The 24,858-nt window shown below is 42.9% G+C and overlaps 3 protein-coding genes across 4 annotated transcripts; all 3 read left to right on the forward strand.

The window, feature by feature from the left end:
- Positions 1-7: 7 nt before the first annotated feature.
- On the forward strand, positions 8-8,675 carry cryl1 (crystallin, lambda 1). Of its 2 annotated transcripts, XM_027027931.3 has the most exons (8): positions 8-176; positions 580-687; positions 1,309-1,435; positions 2,585-2,746; positions 3,242-3,436; positions 6,958-7,066; positions 7,968-8,074; positions 8,267-8,675. In XM_027027931.3, exons 1-8 carry the CDS (start codon positions 136-138, stop codon positions 8,363-8,365), a joined length of 948 nt encoding a protein of 315 aa, XP_026883732.2. In that variant the 5' UTR covers positions 8-135; the 3' UTR covers positions 8,366-8,675. The 2 variants fall into 2 exon arrangements, with proteins under 2 accessions (XP_026883732.2, XP_081577037.1); XM_081720911.1 differs by lacking the exon at positions 3,242-3,436.
- Positions 8,676-10,775: 2,100 nt separating this feature from the next.
- Positions 10,776-13,005, forward strand: gjb8 (gap junction protein beta 8). Its single transcript, XM_027027941.3, has 2 exons — positions 10,776-10,910; positions 11,566-13,005. The coding sequence occupies exon 2, from the start codon at positions 11,590-11,592 to the stop codon at positions 12,376-12,378; it is 789 nt and encodes a 262-aa protein (XP_026883742.1). The 5' UTR covers positions 10,776-10,910; positions 11,566-11,589; the 3' UTR covers positions 12,379-13,005.
- Positions 13,006-13,207: 202 nt separating this feature from the next.
- On the forward strand, positions 13,208-20,201 carry gja3 (gap junction protein, alpha 3). The gene is made up of 3 exons (XM_027027940.3): positions 13,208-14,048; positions 14,922-14,987; positions 16,088-20,201. The coding sequence occupies exon 3, from the start codon at positions 16,105-16,107 to the stop codon at positions 17,347-17,349; it is 1,245 nt and encodes a 414-aa protein (XP_026883741.3). The 5' UTR covers positions 13,208-14,048; positions 14,922-14,987; positions 16,088-16,104; the 3' UTR covers positions 17,350-20,201.
- Positions 20,202-24,858: the final 4,657 nt, after the last annotated feature.

A 24,858-nucleotide genomic window follows, 5' to 3' on the forward strand; every position in this document is an offset into this window, starting at 1 on the left:
CCTTAAACATAACGCTGAACGCGTTTGGCGCACCTGGGCTGCCGTAGGCGCCCTGACCCTCGTGGTTTGGGGTTCTCGTAGCGGGTCTGAAATGAATCGCGAGAAGTTCTCGGTTCATCTTAGCGACATAACGCGATGGCTTCACCTAAAGGGGCAGTAATTACAGTTGTAGGAAGGTGAGCATATTTATGTCATTTAATTAGTCCGTATAACGTTAACAGTTAACACGTATCCTGTCGGGCCAGTGGTGTCTGGATTCAGACCTTTGATATGTGTGCATATTTCACAGCTGTTTCATTTGGATCACTTGCAGCTAATCCCGTCGTTCACTTTACATTTCCCACTCCTACCTTTCGTTCTCTGTGGCTCAGTCACTGCTTTACCCGGGTCGTTTAGGATAGATCACATGTCTGGCATATCTAACTGGCTCTGCGCAAACTCACACGGCTTCTTAGGTGTAGCCTCAAGCGTATCTCTGCTTTAAGTGCCATCCATATAACTGATCGTTATATTACGACGTTACCATACTGGTTTATTTCAGTAGTATTTAAGGATTCAAGCAGTTTTGTTCTCTTTCAGTGGTCTGATTGGCCGTTCCTGGGCTATGGTGTTCTTGAGTGGCGGGTACAAGGTTAAGCTCTATGACAGCCAGCCTGGACAAGCGTCCAAGGCCATCACAGAGATCAGGTCTGTGAAACTGGGAAATACGAACCAAGCATTGCTCATATAAACTGGATTAGGACCCACTTCTTCAACGTATGCCTGTCAAATGGCGGTACACATCTAAAAATGATTTTCGTTTTTTTTGGATGTTGAAACACACAAGCAGCCTCCAGATGAGACAGTCGAGTATTAAATATTAAATATTCATATTTAATTGTGAATATGGAAATTATCAGTCACCATCAGCGCTTTCAGTTCAATTTTCGTTTTTGTTGCCTAGTAATCTTGCAGTGTTCTAAAAAATGTTTCATAAATGACTTAGTCCGAGTCATTCAATGCTCAACATCTGCTGAAGTCAGTTTAAACTATAACTGGGGACAAATCCCCATTTATGCGATTGGGCACTTGGTCATCGTGACTGGAGGAATTGTCTTCTGTCTGTAGACAGATGTGACAGGACTTTTTCTCATTTGATTTCTCAAGTACCTTGAAGTACAGAATAATTTCATGTATTTCAAATACACGAAATATCTACCAATATTGGCATATTGTTTGATATGTAGCTATGTAGTATCTTTTAACAGACTACTTTTGTACAGTGAGGACATAAATAGTCATTAAAAAAATGTGTCTGTGTATGATCAGGACGCAGGTTTTGGAGCTTCAGGAAGCCCAAATGCTGCGAGGAAAGCTCAGCGCTTCGGAGCAGCTGGCGCTTCTCAGCAGTCACGATGACCTTTCACAGGCACTAGAGGGCGCATTTTTTGTTCAGGTATAGTATTGGCTCTAAATGGAAAATGGTATTCCCGCAGCTTGTATCCTGAGCCTCAAGACCGCAAATAAGGAAATAAAGTGTGTGCTTGAGTTCTGTAAGATAATACAACTTTTTAAGACCTCAGAATAACTCTCTCTAACAGGTCATCCAAGAGTACAGAGAAAAACCGAGGTAAAAACAGCATTACTGCTTACAAGGCAAAACATGGGTTTCCGATAAGGAAGTGGATGACACAGGGATCTACGTTGTATAACAACACAGTTTCCGGTGTCACTGTCGGAGTGTTTGGTTTTGTGACTAAGCCTTCGAGAATTTTCCATGTCAGCACCCACGCGAGTTAGACTGCCACTGATTGAACAACAATCAATAGGACTCCATTACTTGGTGATTTCATTAGTAGAATATGCAGAACATAAGAGTAGAGTTCCCCTTCATCAAGGAAAAGGCAGCAAATAAAATGAAATGTGCTAATATACGCAGTGGCGTGTGTCATTAGGTGCGTTGGGTTTATACTAAATCTGAGGTAACAATTTTTCGGTCATAAAGTGCCGTTCTGTAATGAGCTTTCGCGTCATAAGCTGTAGGTCCTTCACTGGGTGTTTGTGTTCACCTGTTCCCAAGGGCATTTTTATGTTCTTTACATCATTGGTGGTATGTTTTCTCTTTCTGAATTGTGTAGTGTGATCATTAATGTTTAACATTACAAGAGGTTTTCCTAGTTTGGACCTTGTAATAGTGCATAGTAATGGATTACTGTGCAAATCATGTACTAATTTAATGACCCTAGTAGGGTAGGAAGGAATGGCTTTGACAATTTGGGGATGGACATTCCACATTTACCTGTGTGATTTTGTAGTTTAGGGTTTTTAATTATGAAATATATTAGCAGAAATAATGCTGGAAAGACAATGTATGCATATAGCCCATTATTAAATAATTAACAGTGCATTATATTGGAAATAGTGTTATTAAAAGTGCATGGCGGTGGTGTTCTGCAAATGTCAGAAAGAATTCCACAAAGCCTCACCACAAATTCACATGTTTATCATTCAAGAGTTATATATATTTTTTTCTTTTTCTATCCAAATGGTATTTTGTCTGTAGACTTGGATTTTCTTCAGTCTTTACGTGGTTTTTGCTTGACAGGAGTGTGTGTATGAGGATCTAGAGACCAAGCAGGCTGTCTTCCAGGCGGTGGAACGTCATGTGGGCGAGGGTGTTGTCCTCAGCAGCTCCACTTCCTGTCTGATGCCCAGCAGTGTCTTCTCTCTGGTCCAGAACCGCACTCGCTGTCTCGTAGCCCACCCGGTCAGTCATGCGGCGTAAACGAGACTGCGGGGAAAAAAATGCATTTAAAACATTTTCTTCCTCTGTTTTGAGCTGTCTATGCATCGATTGGCTAATCTGTATTTAATAGGTATTTTGAGAGGAAACGATGTGGTTAAAAACAGACAATTAAATCAGAACCAAGTTATGCATGGACATGCAAGTCAGAGTTTCCATTAATTAATCCATTAATTGCTCCTTAGAATAGAAATGACTTTCCTGTCACTTAAGCAGGCAGATCTGTCTGTATCTGTGTCCATTGCAGTGCTCTTCAGATCTTCTTAATGGGAACGGTTCACTGGGTAAATGTTTAACCCCTACAGTGCCAAACACTAGGGCTCATTTAAACAGAGAGTCCTGCAAAGCGGAAGAGGTGGGACAGTTATCAACATCTAGTGCATGTAAACACCGGGTCAGGTGTGCCAGTCCGCATGGAAATGTGATCAGCGGTCCCCCCGCTCTGTCATACCCGCGCAGGTAAACCCGCCGTACTATGTACGCCTGGTGGAGCTGGTTCCTCACCCCGAAACCCTCCATGTGGTTATGGATACGGCGCGTGACCTGATGACTGAGGTGGGCCAGGCACCTGTCTGCCTCAGAAAGGAGATTGATGGGTTTGCGCTGAACCGTGTCCAGTACGCCATCATAGCGGAGTGCTGGAGACTGGTCAAAGTAAGTCAAATCAGAATATGCTGCAGTATCACTGATCCTCAAAGTCTTGTTAGTGGGTTATACCAACTACTAAAGGATAAATGAGAATTTTAGACTTAGACTCGGGAATTCTTGACTCTTTCCTTAACGGCACCGGTGGTTTGTTTAGAATGGGATTCGCACTGCATGTATAATATGACTGACAATACTGTCACATCACTTCATGTTTCTTTAAGCATTTCCACAGGCTGTGGAGAACCCAGCTCCTGTTCTGCCATACGGTTGGTCCTGTCACAGCCGTGACGCTCGGTTATGTGTAAAACCGCAGAATGTCCTAAGCGCTTTGAATGACGTCAGTGTATGAAAGTTGCTGAATAACTTGCCTTGCCCTACCAGACGTGGTTTTCTGAGCCGAGAGATAAAACCAGTAATGACTGCAGAGTTGCGCCCATGTCTACCAGGAACAGAAAGAGTAGGAAAGTAGTAAAGACAGGCACTCTTGTGTTTGTGGCCAAGCGCACCGGTGTATCAGCCTACACCGAGAGATGACAGATAACACAGGCCTTTTTTCCCTCTTTCTCTCGGGAGGTTTGCCAGGCACTCTGCATTTTGATGCTTCTCAGGACATTTTGTCCCAAGGCTGTGGAGTACACCCCTGCTTCACTGTATCGGATGAACCCTGAACAGCGTGAAAAAATTCACTCCAACAGTTCAGGCCCCCAGGGTCCTATACGCAGTCCAGGGCAGAAAGGAAAAAATCACAGCTCAGTATCCAAGCTGTGGGAATACCATTTCCTTCTGGCCTCGGCAGAATGCTGGCATTCAGGACGTGCCACTGCTTAGCAAAGGGACTTTTCACATGGGCTTTGCGACAGAGTTAAAAATGATAAGTACTTATAGATGGATTAAATTCTAAATGATTTAAATCCAGTTGAACTCTGCAGTGCTGAACTGATTGTCTGGGTGTGACTAAGATGTACGACGACAGTTGTAAAGGAGGCAGTGGCACCAACAGGATTATATTTCACAATACACACGAGAACCACCCACTTGTAGGCTACCTTTAATGTTTAGGGTCAAACACACACACATACGAGTACTCAGCAAGCAAGAGGGAGATGGATTTACCAATGCACCACCAGCGTAAAACTCCTACCACATACAGCTGCAACGTTTGAAAATTTCCCAGTATTTTAGGTTCTTCTTTGATATAAGCGGATCTGAGAATCTGCCAACAGCTTTGCTCACTATGATCAAATGTGCAATCAAATGAACAGTAAATCATTTCTTTGAGAATTTGTACAGTTTCATGGGATCACCTTTCAGCATCATTGTCCTGACTACAGATACAGGTGTTTTGTTGTTGTTGTTGTTTTGTTTTGTTTTGTTTTTTGTATTGTTTTCTCTTTTCTTTTTTTTTTGGAGAAAAGGTTTCAGGTCCTTAAGACATTCTAAGAGCTCTCTCATAAGCCACTGACAGCCAGGACTAGTTCAGCGAGCTATGAAAAAACTAGTCTTTATCTGGAGCTACTGGAATTCAAACACTTGCTCCAACCACACTCGCGCTGACTTCATTTTTATGAAGACGGTTGAAGCTTCACAGGTAACCTGTGGTAATGGCAGAATACGTGCTATTGTGTTTAACATTTCTTCCCTGTCTATTGCTCTTGTCTCTGGAGTTAGTGACAATGCCTTAGCACTCTGACACAGTAACCAGAATGGTCAAGAAAGATGCTTGTCCTTACTCTGTGAATACTACCATTTTAATATTTTAATTTTAATCACAATTGCATGGAGTGAAAAGGTTTTTGCATGGTCTTTCTCTTTTAAACCAACTGGGGGAAAAGGTCATTTTTCTTTTGCTGTCTGGTGTCCTTTTGAGTGTTTTGTGTCTTGGTTCCTCTTGAGTGTTCTTTCTCTCAGCCTCAGGGATATTTTTCTCAACACTGTCGCTTTTGGCTTGCTCCATTGGGTCTTGGACTAGGACGTATGTAAAGCTTCGTGACAACAGCTGTTGTAAAAACTCATCAGGCAGCGGTGCTAAGACACGCCCCTTAATCTGTGGCGCTGAAACACGCCCCTTAATTTGTGGTGCTAAAACACACTCTTCAGGTCTCCACGTTGTTAAATCGGCAGCAGCCTCAACCCCATACCTTCATGAGCCATTCGGTATCTCTCACTGAAACTGCAGCGTCTGTGCTGTTGTGATGTGGAGTCTTGCGTCTGCTTTTCCCACAGCCTCGAAGAGACATTTTTATCTTTTATTTTTCCATTCTGAAGAAAAAGTGAAATGCAAACCCATGCAGTTATGGTTTTGTAACAAAGATTGTGTATATCAGATGCTGTGCTTTTATGGATATCACTGGAGCAAACACAATAGTGGTCATAGAAGAAGAATTTGACCTAATTATGCTGGTCACTCACTGGTGTGTGTCCCTACACCTGAGTCAAATAACTGTACAGAACCTCTAGGCAGATATTCTAAAGTGGCAAATGCCTCTAAGGCAGAGAAAACAAATACATGCATGAGCGTGTGCACGCACACACACAGAGGCATACATAATTTTGATTGGGAATGTGGGGAAACTTGTTTGGCCTGGTGGCGTGACGAACCTCGCAAGACGTTCTGTTTGAAGTTTTGCGACTTCGCTACGTTCTCCTTAAACAGCTCGCTGCTTTGTGACAACTGTTGTAAAAAAAAAAGCACTATAAATAAATTTGACTCTTATTTTCACAGATCAGGTCAGTTTTTCCTTAATCTTTGATGTGCTTTAGTACTTTATTGTACTGTACTTTAGTTACTGTACTTCAGTTTACAGTGTATAATAGTTATTTGCTGTACGTAAGCCTTGTTAGCATTACTGTGATGTCTTTCTCTCTCACTCACACACACACACACACACACACACACACACACTTTGCACATACAGCTCAGCCAAACACACAGTTGCGCTCAGAGTTCATCTGGGGCCATTGAGAGTGAGCCAATGCTGGAAAGCGGAGTGGTTGAGAACAGCGCGGGATGCCTCCGGTGATTACCGCTCAGGAAAGGCCTCTGTTCACGAGTCTCACCATCAGCCCACTGCCCGCATAACAGACCCGTTGTTGCTCACGGGCGAGCGAACAAAGACCTCCCTGTTCCCCTCCTGGACCCCCCCCCCTCCGCCCTCGCACAGGTCTGTATCCTGGCTTTGATTTCATGCCAGTCAGGGAGCAGGTATCTGTAGCCTGAGGTTATGTGAGTGCGGACTGGGCTCTGTGCCTGGCACTAACACCCCCCCCCCCCTTCACCATCCTGACGTTCCCAGGACACTGAATTGGATGATGAGGGAAGCCCAGTACAGTGGGAGCTGATGTATTGCTCTTCTGCTGGCCTGATAGGAAACGGTGTGAACTTGCCAGACAGAGGGAGAAATCCCGGATGAAAATGGGAACTCGTTAAGATGCGTGTCTACTGAACCATTCCTACATTTTGCAGGGTTTTTTATTTTGCTTTCATTAAAGGTCGTCATCTGTCTGAGCTCTTGTATCTGTTTCTTCAGGATGACATCATCTCAGTGAAGGATATTGATCTGGTGATGTCAGAGGGGTTAGGCATGCGCTACGCTTTCATTGGTCCTATTGAAACCATGCATCTCAATGCACCTGAAGGCAAGTCGCTTTTTCTTTCCACGCTGAGATGTCACTGTGAACAAACTCTTTAAGTGTCCATTGTTTGCAACGGCTGGATGTCACATAGCCCAGAAAAGCATCGGCGTGCTTAGATAGCCTTTACGTTTAGAGACACAGTTTCAAGTCCTATTTGCTTCATTTATTTCCAGGTTAGGTGCCGCCAGGCCAAGACTCCTGTCATGGCTGTGTGCCTCGCATGGCCCTCGTGTGTTGATAAATGCCTGTGTCTGAAAGGGAGAGCTGCAGGGTGTGTTTGTGTGTTGAGGCCTCGCGTTCGTGGTGAATTTCGGTAGGCTGTGTGAAAGAGCCCCATTCCCCCTGCGTGCCCTACAGTAAGGGGTTGTGAGAACAAGGCTCACTTTTGACATAATGGCACTTTCATCGCAGTCGTCCAATTGCAGCGGACACGTTTTGCCAATGAGAGGTTAAAAACAATTCCTGCGCTACAGACACCTGTCAAGCGCCATTGCATTGTTTGAGACTCAGCGATGCTGGAGAACACAAAGACACTAGAGGCCACTTTGCACAAAGCCTACTCTTGGACTAAATGGTTAGTGGAAAGTCCTTTTAGTCCAGAGTTTTAGTTTTAGGAGCGGTCTTGTTCTCTAAAACTGGCCCTAAATGCCTGAATTGACTGCAGTGGCAGGAATGTAAAACAATGACTATGATGAACAGAAATATGTAAAGCATTTACAAAAGCAATAACTATGCTTCACAGGAACTCTCGCAACCACTTGGCTCACCTGATGTTTGGCTTTATAACCATTGATATGGATGAATCTTAAAACATAACGATAAAAATGCCAGTTAACTTTATGCTTCACAATACACTAAGCATGGCAGTGCAGTCAGTTCTAGGACCTGTGTTCTGTGTCCTCAGGTCTTGAAGACTATCTTACACGCTACCGCTTTGGCATGAGTAGAGTCCTGTCTAGTTTCGGGCCCGTTCCTGAGTTCGACGGAGAGGCCGCAGCTCGAATCAGTAAAGTATGTGCGTCCTAGTTGTGTGTGCTTATGTAATGCCATGGTAAAATTCACAGATGTAAGCCATTTATATGAATAAGGCCTTAATAAAAAAAAAAACAACAAACAATGTGGTACAGTGTTTTTATTTCCTTCTTTTAATTCCCTTAGGAATCGAACGGGGAAAAGTTAACCCTCCATTTCTTCCCCAATTAGGAAATCTGTGAGCTCATCCCCGGTGACCAGGAGCACCTGTCTGCCAGGAGAGAGAGAAGGGACCAGCTGTTGATGGAGCTGGCCAAGCTTAAGAAATGAACGCCCGAGATCCCCACTGCGTAGTGGGACACAGCGAGCCAGGCTGGACAGGGATATGAAGCGGAGACAACGACAGGGGACTGCGTGTACCTCCATCCTCAGGAGTGGCGTTCTGACACCGAGGGCAAATGAGTTCTAGAGCAACAGAACTGTCAGTTTAAATTCTTTTGATTGTTCCAGTGAGGTTTGATTTATGGATGGAAACTATGGCTGTAAGGCTTGAAAGATATTAGTTTCCTTAAATAATTAACACTTGTTTAAATATGCTGCCACTTTTGTAACTAAACTCACAATTAAAGAGAAAACGGGACGCATTTGATAAAGTGTTCTTGCTCTCCATAGACAATATTGAGTTAGACTCCTGTTAATGGAATGCCAAGGTAACCAGTCCCGGGTATCTAGTTTACACCGCACTTGTGACTTCCGTGTGATTCCCGTCTCAGTTGCGGCAAAGACCATTTTTGCGACGTCCTGACCACCAGTTACTGTGTGGCAAACCAGATTATTATGGGATTATCCCATTAGCTACGGGCGTTGATTTGTAGATGTTAATCTCCTCGAAGCACATCTTTTAAGAAAATAAAACGATAAAAACAAAAGAGCTATTCGTTTGTGGCAAAAGTCGGCATGTTCCCGGTGTGACTTGGAACGTCGTCTCATGGTTCGTGGTGCAGGTGTGACAAACAGCTCGTCTTTCATCGATTTTTCGCCTTCAGTGGAACGCGGATGCTACTGGAATCTGCTGAGGTTATATGGTTTTTATTTTTTCCCATCAGCAGACATGTATGCCGTCTGTCTGAAAAGCAATACTTCACAACGAATACACGGGGTTTATATCGATCAGAAAATACCTCACATCATGACAAACACATTTCACCGCATGGCGAATACACAGAAGGCGCAAAGCCGTGATAAACCACGTTGGTGTTGTTAGAATGCTTTAGTCTTTAGAAACAAATATGGAGTAGGCAGACCTGAAACCATCATGTGAAAGTTTCTGATTAAAAATCTATCAAGTCTAAGAGTTTTTTTTAACTATCCAACCGAAAACCTTCAACCCTCCTTCCAGCCCAATTCCCCTAAAACACATGAACGCGCACTGTCCACTGGAGTGCGCAGCCTCAGATGTCTGTCTCATGTCTCATCCATATGTAATAAAACACCTAACATTATTATAATGGACGAAAATAACGAGCATAATAGCTACCAAAATATGTCAAAAGAGTATGTTAGTATTGGGAAATGTTTAATGAAAATTGAGTTCGATTCAGTAACGTTTTGCTGGCTAGCTTGCAACAGCTAGCTGCGGTAACTTTAGATATGCAAAGCTAAAACATCACCGAAGTTAGCGATACTACTCAATCAAAGTTAGTTTTGAAAGATTATTTCGAATTTTCACTAAATTTCATCCATAATGTTTGGTCGATGAAACAGTTGCTGTAAATGTTAGCTAGCTACTCCGGTTCGACCTCTTGCCTTATCTTTTTGGGGATAGCAGGCATTCCTACTAAATGCCTTTTCTTTCACTCTAGACAGGTAGAAGGGTAGCTAGACAGACAGGTAGACCATCTAATCATTTCATTCTTTCCGAATAAAATAACAACGGTTTTTCCAGTCCAACGGCTGCCACATACACATCTTTTCTTTTTATTGGCAGAGCATTTTATTTATTATTACCGGGATATAAAAAAAATCTCACAAAAATGTGTCTACAATAAATGACCTACTCCATCTATATTTACGAACGGCTTCTCTGTGCCTGTCAGCCGAGGCTGTGTGTGTACATTAGGGATGGGGACAAATTCATCCTACTTAACTTTAAGAAATTATTTAAGTAATTGTGCTGTATAAAATGATTAGAAATGATCAGTAAATACTTAGATGGGGTCCATTATCGGCATCGGTTGATTTTGGGGTGTTCACCAAGTAGCTAATGACTGCTTGCATTCTAATGTCTTATTTGCGTTTGGAGTTTTTAAACTATATTCTCGTGTCTTCTTTGGGTATATTTGCCCGAAAAAAAAGTCTTCAACTGATTCAAACGGAGAAATGACTGGAAAATCAACAATAATAATAATAACCTAAAAATCTTCAGAGAGTGCGCCGACTGATGAAAATACATCGATTTGAAAAAGCTCTTCTTTGATATTCAACAAGGCGGCCATAATATACATCCTGCTGTTGTATTTATGTAATATTCAAAGATGCGGTTCTCGTTACGTATATTGTATTAGTAACGACAGTATTTTGAACGTGTCCAGCAAATATAAAACGTTTTCCACTGTTTTACAAAAAACTGGCATTCAGTCCACACCTATTCAGCTAGAAACGTCCAATGATCGGTCTGAGCACGCCCTACACGGCAGGTGCAACCTCCACAAGCCTCCAGCCTCAGCAAAATCAGCCCCAACTCCTCCATCTCGAGTCACTGTATCCACGGAGAAACGCCAGACGCAGGCTACTATCTGTCTGCATTTTAATACACGATACATGGTGAAGTATCATGAAGTATTCTGAACCGAACGCCGTGCATGAGTTATACTACGTATGTATGATAAGATTTTTAAAAGCATTTTGCAGTGTGTCTGTAAATTCTTTTCCAACTTAGTAATGTCGCGTCAATTTGGACGATGATCGTTTTTATTCTTATCAAGGCTGCAACGTTTGGTTAAATTTCATCTTTTAGTTTCTCTACGATGATTAGAGACTTGTCTTTTATGGGCGGTATAACCATTTAAATAAAAATTGTCTCTTGTATAGTTTGGCTAAGCGATTGGGGGGGGGGGGGGGGGTGAAAACTAATTTTTGTTTTTTCGTTCTGTTCTTTTATGTCCAACATCCTGTTAAAATACCTTTGACTAAAACTAGGCCTACATTTAAAAAGGTTTTGTTCTAACGCTTTAAAATTCTATAAAACAAGAGTGTAATATACTTACACGTACTAATTAATGTTCATAAATCTATTAGTTATTAAACACGGTTGGTAACTTCTTAAACAGAAAAGTGAAGAAGAAGGTTTTGAAATAATTAGACAACTACAGTAACTGCACAGTCACAAAAATAAAAATAAAAATTAGATTGGTATGACAATTTCCTGGTAAAGAAGTCCAGAATGGGTCAGAGGCATTTTACATTCAGGTGCGGTGCGTGTCCGCGAATGACACTTTTTTTAATTTTCTTTTTTAAACTTTAATGTGTAGGTGCTGTGATCGGTAGTGAGTAAGATGAACTGGGGAACCCTCTATTCTCAGCTGGGAGGAGTTAACAAGCACTCCACCAGTCTGGGGAAGATCTGGCTGTCTGTCCTTTTCATCTTTCGTGTCACAATCCTGGTCTTGGCTGCTGAGAGGGTCTGGGGCGATGAGCAGTCGGACTTCACCTGCAACACGCAGCAGCCGGGCTGCAAGAACGTGTGCTACGACCACTTCTTCCCGGTCTCACACATCCGCTTGTGGTGCCTGCAGCTCATCTTCGTCTCGACGCCGGCTCTGCTGATGGCCATGTATGTCTCGTTCCGCAAGCGCGGTGTCAGGAGAAACCTCATTGCAAACAGGCGGGACAGACCCACTCAGGAGGAACTGGAGAACCTGAAGAAGAGGCGCCTGCCCATCACCGGCCGGCTGTGGTTGACCTACACCTGCAGTCTGTTCTTCCGGATCATCTTCGAAGCCGGCTTCATGTACGCCCTCTACTACATCTACGACGGCTTCCAAATGCCGCGCCTCGTCAAGTGTGAACAGTGGCCCTGTCCTAACAAAGTGGACTGCTTCATCTCGAGACCAACAGAGAAGACGGTTTTTACCATCTTCATGGTGGCATCTTCTGCCATATGCATAGTCCTCAACGTGGCAGAGCTCATCTACTTGATCATTAAGAATCTGATGAGATGCTCGACCAAACACAAGATGAGTCATGTGTACACGGATCACGAGTCCAAGGACAAGGCTGTCTCACAGAACAAAATTAACGAGAGGTTTTTGTCAACTGCTGATTCCGACGATAAGGCGACGTAAGAGTCAGTGCAGTCTCATACCAAATGGCCCTGGGGACATTTTAAATGTTCAACTCATTTGTTTTGTATTGAATAGAAAAGAACATTAATGCATCATTCATACTGAGGTAGAACTGCTGTCCTGTCTGATGAAGTGGATACATGCCATTGGACCTAAACAAACACAGTTTTTGTAATGATAAAAATTAGCCATGTTTTTACCCCCCACTGCTTTCAGTGCAGTCTCGTGTATTATAGTTTTGGGAAAACATGACCAATGACGACACCTAGTGGTCAACGAATGCAGATGAAGTTGACGCATGTTGACTACTATAAGATGTTTTAAAGTGCTGTCACTAGCTTACATGGTTGCATTTGTAAACAACTGGGCAGTAATTTGGTGCTTCACTCGTAAAGGCCTGGTCTTTATTGTAGGGGGCTGGTCTCGTGATTTATGTGTTCCTCTGTCTATCGGCTTCTACTATCCGTCCAACACATCGTGCTTATGATGAAGAAATATTTCTCTTTGAGTGGTTCTATATAGCCAAAGGTTACTGCGTCGTAGATTCTCCACTTTCTTGTTTCTTGTTTTGTTATTGTACCAACCTCTAGAGATGCATCTCTCAGTTGGATAACTGACCCTTTATATATATATATATATATATATATATATATATATATATATAGTTTATGAAACTTGCTAGTTTGTACCCTTTTATTGTGCTCGCGTGCTGAAAATGTCATTCGAACTTATGTGTTCCGGAATTGAAGCCACACTCAGAAATGGCGACCTCTAGACACCTGTACAGGTGTTAGCGCCCACAGCAAGGCGACCTGCAGACACCTGTACAGGTGTTGGCGCGTTGACCAGCAGGGCGCCTTATTTTTTCTGCTGAATGTTTGAAGAACGTTTTATTTCGAACATGTCGGAATTTTGCACACGTTGTACATTTTAATAGACCGACAACCATGTTCAGTCTTCCCATAACATATATTTCACTAGGTTTGTGCCGGAATCACAAAACCCTGTATTCTTGCAGGGTATGATCAATACATATGATCAGTGTATGGTCAATAAATTCCTCACCCAAGAGATGTGTGGGTATTTTCAAAGTTCAAAAAAGGCTTTAATGTCATTTCAGCTATATACAAGTATACAACAACAAACGATGTTCCTCCAGGACCATTGTAGATTATTAACAAACTTTTAGTTGAATCTATTTGGGGGAATTTACCCCTTTCAACATTAGCCTATGGAAACTTTTTCCATTACATGTTTATGGTAGTGGGCAGTTATCTGATTAATGAATGTGCCTGTATTCAACTCAATTAACAATTCGAGTTTCAGTTTTGGAGAGTTTTGAAACCTAGATCACGGTCATAGAGTTACCAGGAATGAAAATGGAACTGAGATGACCAGGCCCATGTAAAGCTTTTGCGCGATGAACGGAGCCGCGCACGTTTGGAAGTGAAGCGAAGCCCTCGTGGGCGTGGCGTGCGCTCGTGCGCTCGTGCGCGGCGGTGACATTTCTACGTTCACGCGCTCGCGTCCGTGCAATGGGACAGCGGGGATGGGAACCCCGCGTCTCCGCGGCCGGACGGCACCGACAAGCTAAACTTTACTTGTAAATGTTCGGTCCCCGGGTCCACGTGTGAAGAGGTTTGCGCATGAACACATTGGCATCAAACGAGGTTGGTAAGCGGACACAGCTGCCAGGATTTGGGTCGGGTGGAGAGGGTAGGGTTGCTACCGCCTTGCGAGGTCCAACGCACTCAAATCATGACACCAGCCACCTCTGGACATTACTTTAGATATCTGTGTTGGGCATCTGCAGTCTATGGTACTCTTTTAGCTAGGTTTACATTAAACTTGAACCATTTCCCAATCGGGATAACCAAGGTCTGATGCATCGGGTTTATTCACAAAATTCTCGTAATGTTATATAAAATTGCCATCTACTAGCGTTTACTGTTATATAAAACTACCTTTGCAGACATGTTTGAAACACGAGCTGTTTAGGTCAGTAGATAACGGGACGACATCACAGTTACAAAGGGAAATCTGGCACCATCTCTGTCGTCGGTCTGCCTGTCCCCGCACCTGGACTGCGAACAAGATTTTCTCTGCACACATAACATTGAAATAGCCTACTAGGGTTAGTAATTAATTCCAATAAAACCAAACGTTGTGTAGCTAATAGATTCTGAGTCATTTAATTGACCCAGATTCAGCAAATGGAAATCTGCCTAGCAGATAACTCGGCGGGAGCGGGAACAGCCTTCTAATGACAAAAACACCAAACTGAATTTTCCTTCTCATCCAGTGGCGTGAAAAGACCGAGAGAATTCACTCTAAACGACCACCTCGTTACACACGTCATATGTTCAGTATGGATTAGTGTGAAATATAAACCCAGTGTAGCGCTATGGGTCAGAATATATTTTATATCACAGTTTCTACAGGTGAAATAAAAGCTAGGCATGTACATATCTTCCCTCTTTTATGAGAGCGTTTTTAAATATAAACACTACTCTTTAAACTGGAAGTTATACTTGATTTTTCAGGTGTCACAAAAAGTGAACATTAACATTTGTCGATGGATTTACCACGCTCAATGCAAGAACGTCTCAGTAAGTAACTTTTTTTCTTTAGTAATTACTAACTGTGTGTTATTTGTGTTTGTATTTAGTTCTACAGTGTACTGACAAATATCAGTTCTGTTCCTTTTTAGTTGTGTCTTTTGTACAGGATGTTTAAAATCCTAACAGTCCTGTTATTAACTGCTGTTTCTGTTATACATTACTGGCTAAAGTGTTAATAGTTACAGGTGAAGTATGAGCCATAAATCCTTAATTTCAAATAGACATTTGTCAGTGATGTGCAAAAAACTAATTCAGACAATGTTGACGATGTTCACACTCCCGCGAAAACTGCTGATTATATGATGATGCTTTGTAGTCTTAAAAGTGATGCCCATTTAATTAATTACAGTAGTAGATAATGTCATTATAATTACATAATTCTATACATGATAATTACCTAATTATGTTATATAATATACAATTACCTGATTATATTATTGTACCTGGTTCGGGGGATGACATGGCTTTTCACAGCCGCATGTTTTTGTGCATTATAATGTTGATGTCAGCACGTGCCTGCTGAGTAGCGAGGCGGAGAGAGAGAGAGAGAGAGAGAGAGAGAGAGAGAGAGAGAGAGAGAGAGAGAGAGAGAGAGAGAGAGAGAGAGAGGGAGGGAGGGGTTAGATCAGGGCCCATAAACCAGGCCCATGCAAGCTAATTAGATGGAGAAACAGAAAGGGTTCGTGAATTTGTTGTGCTCCAGGCCTCTGTGAGGTTTATAGTGAAGGGCGCTAACGCTAACAGAACAAGTTTGCTGTTCTTGTCATTCGTTGTTTTCTCTCCTAAACAGTGACAGCTTCATCGTAGTTCAGTGTCTGGATTTTGCACAGATATGCAAATGGGATGCTTGCAAAAGTGGATCTTATTAACGTTCTGGGTACTTTCAGGGAATTGTCATCAGTTGAGCTCAAACATGACTCTGACGTGTGGGTCCAGTTGCACAGTCTTGCTTGGATTTCTCCATGGCGATGCTCCAAGAGGCTGTTATGTCCTGTTTAGCGTGCACGATTATAGCAGTAGTTTGACCACAAGTCCTCTGATCATGCCCCTCCCACCTAGTATCATGCCCCTCCCCTCTTTCTGCCCAGGCAAGAAACCGTAAGGCATGGGAGACTGGACTTTTCTCGGCCGTCTGTTGGAGAACGCGCAGGAGCACTCGACGGTGATCGGCAAGGTCTGGCTCACCGTCCTGTTCATCTTCAGGATCCTGGTGCTGGGGGCGGCGGCCGAAGACGTCTGGGGCGACGAGCAGTCAGACTTCACCTGCAACACGCAGCAGCTGGGCTGCGAGAACGTGTGCTACGACGAGGCTTTCCCCGTCTCGCACATCCGCTTCTGGGTGCTGCAGATTATCTTCGTGTCCACGCCCACGCTCGTCTACCTGGGCCACGTCCTGCACATCGTCCGCGTGGAGGAGAAGTGCACCGAGGGGGAGGCGCAGCTGCATGCGGCCAGCGGGCTGCAGGAGGAGAACCGGCTCCCGTTTAGGAGCGCCCGGGGGGCGGAATCCAGTGGAGTGCGAGGGGGCGGCGAGGGGAAGAAGGAGAAACCACCAATCAGAGACAAGCATGGCCAGATCTGCATCAGGGGGGCTTTGCTGCGCACCTACGTGTTCAACATCATTTTCAAGACGGTGTTTGAGGTGGGGTTCATCGTAGGTCAGTACTTCCTCTACGGCTTCCGGATCAGTCCGCTGTATAAGTGCGCACGGTGGCCCTGTCCAAACGTCGTGGACTGTTTTATCTCCAGGCCAACCGAAAAGACAATATTCATTGTGTTTATGCTTGTGGTGGCATGCTTGTCTCTTTTGCTGAACTTGTTAGAGATCTATCACCTTGGATGGAAAAAGCTCAAACAAGGCATGGCCCACAAATACCGCGAGCGTGAGTCTCTGCCCCACGCTGTCGTGACGGCGACAGAGCCCATAAGCGCTGCCCCGAGAACCGCCCCTCCCACCCACAGTTACCCACCCGACTACACCGAGGTAATGACGGGCAGGGAGGTATTCCTGCAGTCCGGGCAGGCCCCCCCCACGGCGGGGTACGAGCTCGACCCACGGCCCGGCGGTCTTCAGGAGCCTTTCCACATCAACACCAGCAACCATAGGCTGGCCGCCGAGCAGAACTGGGCCAACCTGGCCACGGAGCAGCAGACCAGGGAGACGAAGGCCAGCGATCCTGCTCTCTCCTTTTCCTCTGCCTCCTCGGATAACGAGCGGCGGCCCGGAGGCGCCGGCCGGCCTGCCAACGTCCCCGGCTTGAGTGGTAGCAGCGAGAGGGGTGAGAAGAGGAAGTCACAGGAGGGCCACGTCGTCACCACCGCCGCGGAGACGTACCGACATGTTGACTGACCTCTGACGGCTGAGTAGGGCTAGCAAAGCTAGCGGCGGAAGAGCAAGACATGACCATCTGGCTGTTTAGTTACCATAATCCCAGATCTCGGATTTTTATATATACCACAAAAAAAAAATATATATATATATATAAATTGAAATTGAAAAGAATTTTCATTGGAGGAGATGAAAAGCAGGTTTTTGGATGTTATCTGGGGGTTATTTATAATAAAATAAAAAGACCTTTGGCAGCTCTGTAGTTGGTGAGTTGTAGTGTTGAGGAAAAGCACTTGAATGCTGTCTGATGTTATGTGGTATCTGAGTGGATGGATAACAGAAGCCTTGTTCAGGTCACATGTTAAGTGCTTCAGTGTGTCATATTTTGCAATATGACCTGGCTGTTCACGCAAAAAACAGATGTGTTCTTGAAATTTAGTTATGGGACAAACACTGTCAGGTCAAGCCCTCTGCAACCCTCCTGTTGGCCTTAATGTCTTAATGAGGATTTTATATATATTGCATTTTTTCCTTAAGATATTCTGTTAACATAATCTTGCATTGCCATTAGTGCTTTTGGCTTTTCCATGCTATTGGAAAAATTCCTTGTTATATGTAATTATAGCCTTATACTAATGAATATGACAAAGTTGTCATTTGACTGCATTGTGTAAATGCTTGCTAGAGTGTCAGTGAAACTAATCATGACTTTTATTACAGAAACCAAGTGCACGTTTTCATCAGATGACGGATACTAGACACGAAGCTGGCAATTACTATATCACAGTGAATCTGGTATTGAATATGTCTTTACCTTATCACTGCTTAGATGGTAAGTGTCATCACATATAATGTGATTGTACCTTTCAGCTATGTTTGACTTACATATCGGCGTGAAAATCGTTGAATTAGAGTCTCTCTCTTCAAATTGCTCACCTTCTACAAACACTATATATCTGTCACTCCTGGAGTGTTAAAGGAAACGTATCACATATGAAACAGTGAGACGTAACTGTTTATTTAAGTATTAAAATTGTCAGCTAAAACTGCATATATCAATAAGGCATGGTTTGTTTTATTATTGTGCTGGATCTCAACACACAAACGTAAATCTAAAAACTTCCAGCATCCGCCTCTACATTTGGTTCACCCAGAGTGAAATGACTTTCAAGAAGAACGGTGGATATATTTACACTTTTTCATTATCACATGATCTTAAATCAGTTTAATATAGAAAGTAAACACTAATACAGATGACGTGAGCGGGCAAGTATTGATTCCCTTTACTCGGGTGCTATTTGAAATTTCTACTGGTTTTATTTCTAGGTTTCAGTTTTTTTTTTACTGGAGTCATTTGTTAATTGGTAAAACTATGTATTTGCTTCTGATGCGTCAGAGAATACTGTATTTCTTTCCAGCAGTGAAGTCTAACCCATCTCTCCTTCCTGTTTAGTTTTAGAGTACAAAACAGTTACAGTTACTGACTGCCACGGCTGTTAGAAGGAAATCAATACTCAGTCCTCTGTCATCTGTCCAGTAAGCTTACAAAACCACACAAAACCTTTGCAAAACAACTATCCCACCTCCCACCCCACTAAAAGGGCTCCAGAATGAGCCCACACTATCCACAGCCTATAGGGTCACTCTGCCTGTGACAGTACTTCTACAGAATTTGTAGATGCATGTTGTTTGAATGTGCTGAAAACAATTTTTTTCTTATTGTTTACATTTTAGTAAATAGATGACATTTTACGCTTCTAGGTAAATCCTGCCGTTCAGTTACGTGTTGGTAGGAAAGAGGATGTTAAAATTTAGGTGAAAACCAAGGCCAAACATTAAAACATCAACCCAACCAACCGCCAGACCAAGAAACCCATCTTTGTTTTCGATGGCAATAACATAACTAATTACTAATTTTATGTCACTTGAAATCTTTCAGAAAATGGTAGAAAAGTAAAAGCTTCAGGCATGAGAAACAACTAGAAACAATGCCAAAACTAACTAATCTACCAAATAGAAAATACCACAACTTATCCTACCTCCTTAAACAGCAATGAAAACACAGCGAGACACTCATTTCCTACTAGTCTCTAGTCTAGTTAAGCCAAACTAGAGACATCTTATAGAGACACCATCCATGGCAAACTATAGCAGGAAATTAGTGGCTCAGCCCCTGTCTTTCAGCAGATCTGAATCTATCAAACTATAATGATTGAGTGAATGCCACAATATAAGCAATAATGCTTTGTTTTCCTTGTTATGTTAGAGTATATTGTGGCATCTCTCTCATGGTATAGCAAGTAGTATTGTGGTAGTTTTGTGGTTCTGTGGCATTTACGCACTCATTTCAGTTCTGTTCAGTTAGGCCATTAAGGATATATATATATATATATATATATATATATATATATATATATATATATCCTTAAAGTATTTTAATAATAAAACAGAGGCTAGTGATAAACAATATTATGGGATCATTTATAAACACAATTTTCCATAGCACAGAAATGGGCTTCCCACGTTATGAAGAAGGATTGTTAACCTATAAGGGATACAGAAAGACTGGATATGTAAAAGAAACTTCCATTAGCTTTGACCAGTTTTACAATTTACAGTTAGATGTGTATGTAATGTAATTAGTTGCAGCCTTTGGTTTTACTGTAAATAATATCTGGGACTGCTGCTATGTCTCCTGCATAGCAAGAGTACGTTGATCGGCCAGGTAAAAAATCCTCTGCATAAGCTCAGAACAGCAGCCTGTTTGAATACTGTCTTAAGAGTCTTTTCTAAGAACATGCTGATGTAGATGTTCATTTACCTCAAATGTTTACAAAACTCTTACCAAATAAACCTCTTGTACCATAAAATGGATTTGATTTTGTTCTTGAGCCATAAGCGGCTTAAACAGACATTAGCATCTGGAACTAAATGATGGGAATGACTGGTTCATGGATTAGTGATTGTCACCCAGAAGTCTTTAGACCAGTAGAAGTGCACTGTCAGATGGAGATATAATGTCAGATGGTGATATACTGCACACAAAACAGGTGCAGAAGAAGCAAGGTCAATCCAAGATCAATCATAGCAGTGAAGCACACGTGTGCCTCATCAGCAGTGAAGCACACGTGTGCTTCACTGCTGATGATGCACACGTGTGTTTCACTGGTGATGAGGCACACGTGTGCCTCATCATCAGTGAAATACACGTGTGCCTCATCACCAGTGAAGCACAAGTGTGCCTCATCATCAGTGAAGCACACGTGTGCCTCATCATCAGTGAAGCACACGTGTGCCTCATCATCAGTGAAGCACGTGTGCCTCATCACCAGTGAAGCACAAGTGTGCCTCATCATCAGTGAAGCACACGTGTGCCTCATCATCAGTGAAGTGTGCCTCATCATCAGTGAAGCACACGTGTGCCTCATCGCCAGTGAAGCACACGTGTGCCTCATCATCTATAGAGCTCTACAGAGATTTTCCGATTTTCTGTGTCTCCCGCCCCCCCCCCTGTCTCCCCGCCTCTTCTTGGTAATAGAGCACCAGCCATGAACACAGACTTTTGAGAGCATCATTTAGAAGAACGCCTACACTTACTGACCACAGCCTTTGACCTCATCAGTCCCTGAGCCAAATTACACAGGTGGACGTGAGGACATGACAGAGAGCTGGGATGCAGGCACGTGAGACACACGGCGGTCCTGACTGTTCCATGCATGGCAGCTGAAAACAAACCGCCAGGTTCACCTGCAAACATTTACAGCCAGTGCATAAACAAACAGTGTCTCACGTGCTAGCCACGGGGAATGCAGTCAGAATATCAGAAATGGTTCAATGGAGAAATAGACGATAATATGGGTCTAAAACCTGAACACCCTGGTACTAGGCTGCTTCTCTGGATTCTGGGTTTCACAGTTCTTAAATGCTTAATACAACAGTCTGAGTAGGGGAAACTTTTTCCCCCCTTTTCGCATGTTTTGATCCAATTCACACTGCATGTGAAGAAATGAAAGGAAGCATATTGCGCAGGAACGATCGGAGACTGGCCTGGTGCGAGAGGAATTACGGGCGTTAAAGGGAAGCGATGGACGCATGTGATAAGAACGTGACCCGGGAGTGTTCACAAGTGACACAAATGTACTTCAAATATTTCCAGTTTGATACTGTGCAACAGAGGAGACATAAACAGTGGGTGGGATTTGGCAGTGGCTGAAATTGGGAGGTGTCAAGACCTCTTATGATGCACACAGTAATTCAAATATAATTGAAGTATAATTGAAGTATGGTTAAGAGACTTCTTGTAAAAGTACAGTGTTTAGGACAAAGTTACAATGTCAAATTTAAACATAGTTATTAATGTATTTGTGTTTATTTTTTTAAACATCGCATTTGGTTTGTTTTTTTGGAAAGACGACTTCTAAAAGACTTAAATGTGGCACATTAACGGGAGCAACTGTGGTGGCCAGTTTTTAACACGGTCTGAGTCTGCACAGCTAGGAAAATACAAGGGCACTGGGTTATTTTAGGACCGAGGGATTAGGAGAACAATGTCCGTATCGAACAGGCAGATCTTCCAGTCCTAGCGACAGAATGTTTGCCCTCCTGACCACCATCTAGCAACGCTTGAAATGCAACGTTTCCTGCGGCAAAGAACGACAACGGACGTGAGAAGCGAAACTAGCGGATCAATGAGGAAGCATCGCCCTCACGAGCAAAGAGGTCGTTCAGGAAGAGAACGGAAGGGTGGGAAACACGGAGGCAGGGAAAGACAAGATGATGGGAAGTGGGTGTCGGATCCCGTGACTAGAGTGTGTCATGAGACAAACCTGTCGGCCTGTAGTGGGTTCCAGTACTAGCTGTGAAGGCAAGTGTTTATGTGGGGGGCCACAGGCACTGACCCAGAGAAGAACGCAGATATTTATAGCCTTTAATCACCTAGCTAATTCACCCAGGCCCTTGAATACCTCGGCCTGTTGCGGTTTACTCCGGGAGAGGCTGTCGGTGAATCCTACACACCTTTCTGTGCTTTCCTAAGCTATATGGACAGCCTATGATGTTACCTTAGTTACCTTTCTCAGTTTAATGCAGTCATAGCCACGCTCAATGACATTGCCGAATGTTTGAATCACATTTAAAGCAAATTAAATGTTTATTTCCAAGTGGGGTAAAAACAAAACAAAGCAAAACAATCCCAGATAAATCTCTCTCTCAGATACATGCTGCAGTCTGTTGTGTTATAGTCTGTCTTTGAAGGACACCCACGCTTTCCCTGTTTGGCACAGGACCACGAATAGATTTATGCTCTCAGCAGCAAGTTCCTCACATGTACTTATGAGAAGAAGACGTGAGTGAAGTGGATATGCTCCACAGTGCCACCTACAGGTTTGGTGGACAGTTTTCCATTAGGTAACCACACCGTTTCAGTAGAATATTGTCGAAAAGCTTCTCAGTCACCTCTTTTTGACCAAATTATGTGCAATTCTATACTTTGTGATTTGATGAGTGGTAATCATACAGCACTGTGGTGCAGAGACCACTCCTCCATCTTGCTTTTTCTGAATAAACAGGGATCAGCTATCTTAGGTTGGCAAGAAACAGTACTGTTCTTGGCTAACTGACGAACTCATGCTGTGTAGGTGAAGAGAAAGTATCTCTAGTGTTAATAATGTGCATATAACTAATATTAGTTAATGTAGCACTGTGGTGTCAAACCCTGGTCTGAGAGAGACAGAGTCCAGCGTGGTTTGGTGACTGACCTGCTTAAACGCACCTGATTCAACTGAGCAGAGCAATCACCAAACTTTGCTGGATTCCAGCCCTCCAGGACCGGACTCTGACACCACCTCACGTAGACAATCACATTTAAGTCCAAATCCTACATGTACCTACAAAAGAAGTTTCAAAAGGGTGAGTTTTTTGGGTTTTTTTTAAATGTGGGGTTTAAAAAAATAAATAAATAGATAAATAAATAAATAGATAAATAAATATATATATATATATATATATATATATATATATATATATATATATATATATATATATATATATATATATATATATTTATTTATTTATTTATTTGAGAAATGCAGCTGGCATACTTTCCAGTCCCCTTTCTGTTTTCTCTCAAACCCAAACACCCCACCACCCACCCAAACTTGCCGCCTTCTCCTCCACCTCCCTGCTGCGTCATATTTAAACACTGACGAGCTCGTGTCTCGCGGGACATTAGGGATGCTGTCCACCACCTGTAGTCCAGCGTGTGCCTCTGCCCCCAGATGACCCTGCTGAGGACGGCACTTCTTTTATCGCGACCTGACAGGCCTGGGGATCGAGGCCCAAAAACAAAAACAAAACCACGAGGCTGAAACAATATTTTTGCGTCTGCCCACTTTTTCACGGCCGCCTGTGTGCGCGTTCAGGGTCGTTTTACTGTTTGGTCGGTGGGAGAAGTTATCGGAGCATGGCCGTCTTCCGCAGGTAGTAAGGAGAAAAGGCTGCTTTTTAACAAACAACAAAAATAAAATGGATAAAAGCAAACAGGCATAAACCCACATAACACCGCCTGCTACTCCTCATCATAAACATCTCTGCCCTAAACAGAATATTAACCTTAACAGAATATTCCTTTCTTGACAGTGAGAAGACAAAACTGGCATGCACACAACGCACACACTGAGGCTCTTTGGTCCATAGAATTGGTGTCAGACAGGTGAGCTCAGCTCTGTGCATAAATGTCAGCTTGACTTACAGAGGCAAATCTCCCACACTCCAGACCAGCATTCCAGACCCGCACTCAATGGCGTTCATGGGAATCGTGGAATACACACAATACAAACAAGCAGACGGAAACATGAATGAATTTACTACTCCTGGATGATGGCAGAGACCTCCCCATTACAGACAAACTGAGGGTGCTCTGCTCTGAAATGATTAATCTCTGAATCATTGCTGATTTTTAAAGTTCCAAGTATTTTTTAAAATTAAAACCTACTTATTTGTCAGCGGTAATAATAGTTTTTGGTACAGTACGATCTTTGTCAGATTCCTCCCACAACTCCTTATATAGGAGTTACATCCTCAACAGAACATCTTCACACACAGTTACAACACACACACACACACCCTCCACAGAACATCTTCACACATAGTTACAACACCACACACACACACACACCCTCTACAGAACATCTTCACATATAGTTACAATACCACACACACACCACAAAATATTTTAAAATACAGCACACATACAAACACTCCACAGGACACTGAACATCTTTACACATTGTTACAACACACACACACCACAGAACACATTTACACATCATCAGCACACTTACACAGTGTCTCTACTGTCCAAAACATTCATAACATTGTAGTTTCCTGGTGCGCATATTACATCTTAGAAATATTACTGCATATTTATGTGTCTAACTAAATAACTTAACATTTATTAAGTAATATAAATAATTGAAGTTTAAAGGAGTACTTCAATGCCTTTTTGGCTCATCCTCGGTACTCTTAACTCTG

The sequence above is a fragment of the Electrophorus electricus genome, chromosome 9 (genome assembly GCF_041902795.1).
Source record: "Electrophorus electricus isolate QZ-2024a chromosome 9, ASM4190279v1, whole genome shotgun sequence".
In the NCBI taxonomy this organism is placed as follows: Eukaryota; Metazoa; Chordata; class Actinopteri; order Gymnotiformes; family Gymnotidae; genus Electrophorus; species Electrophorus electricus.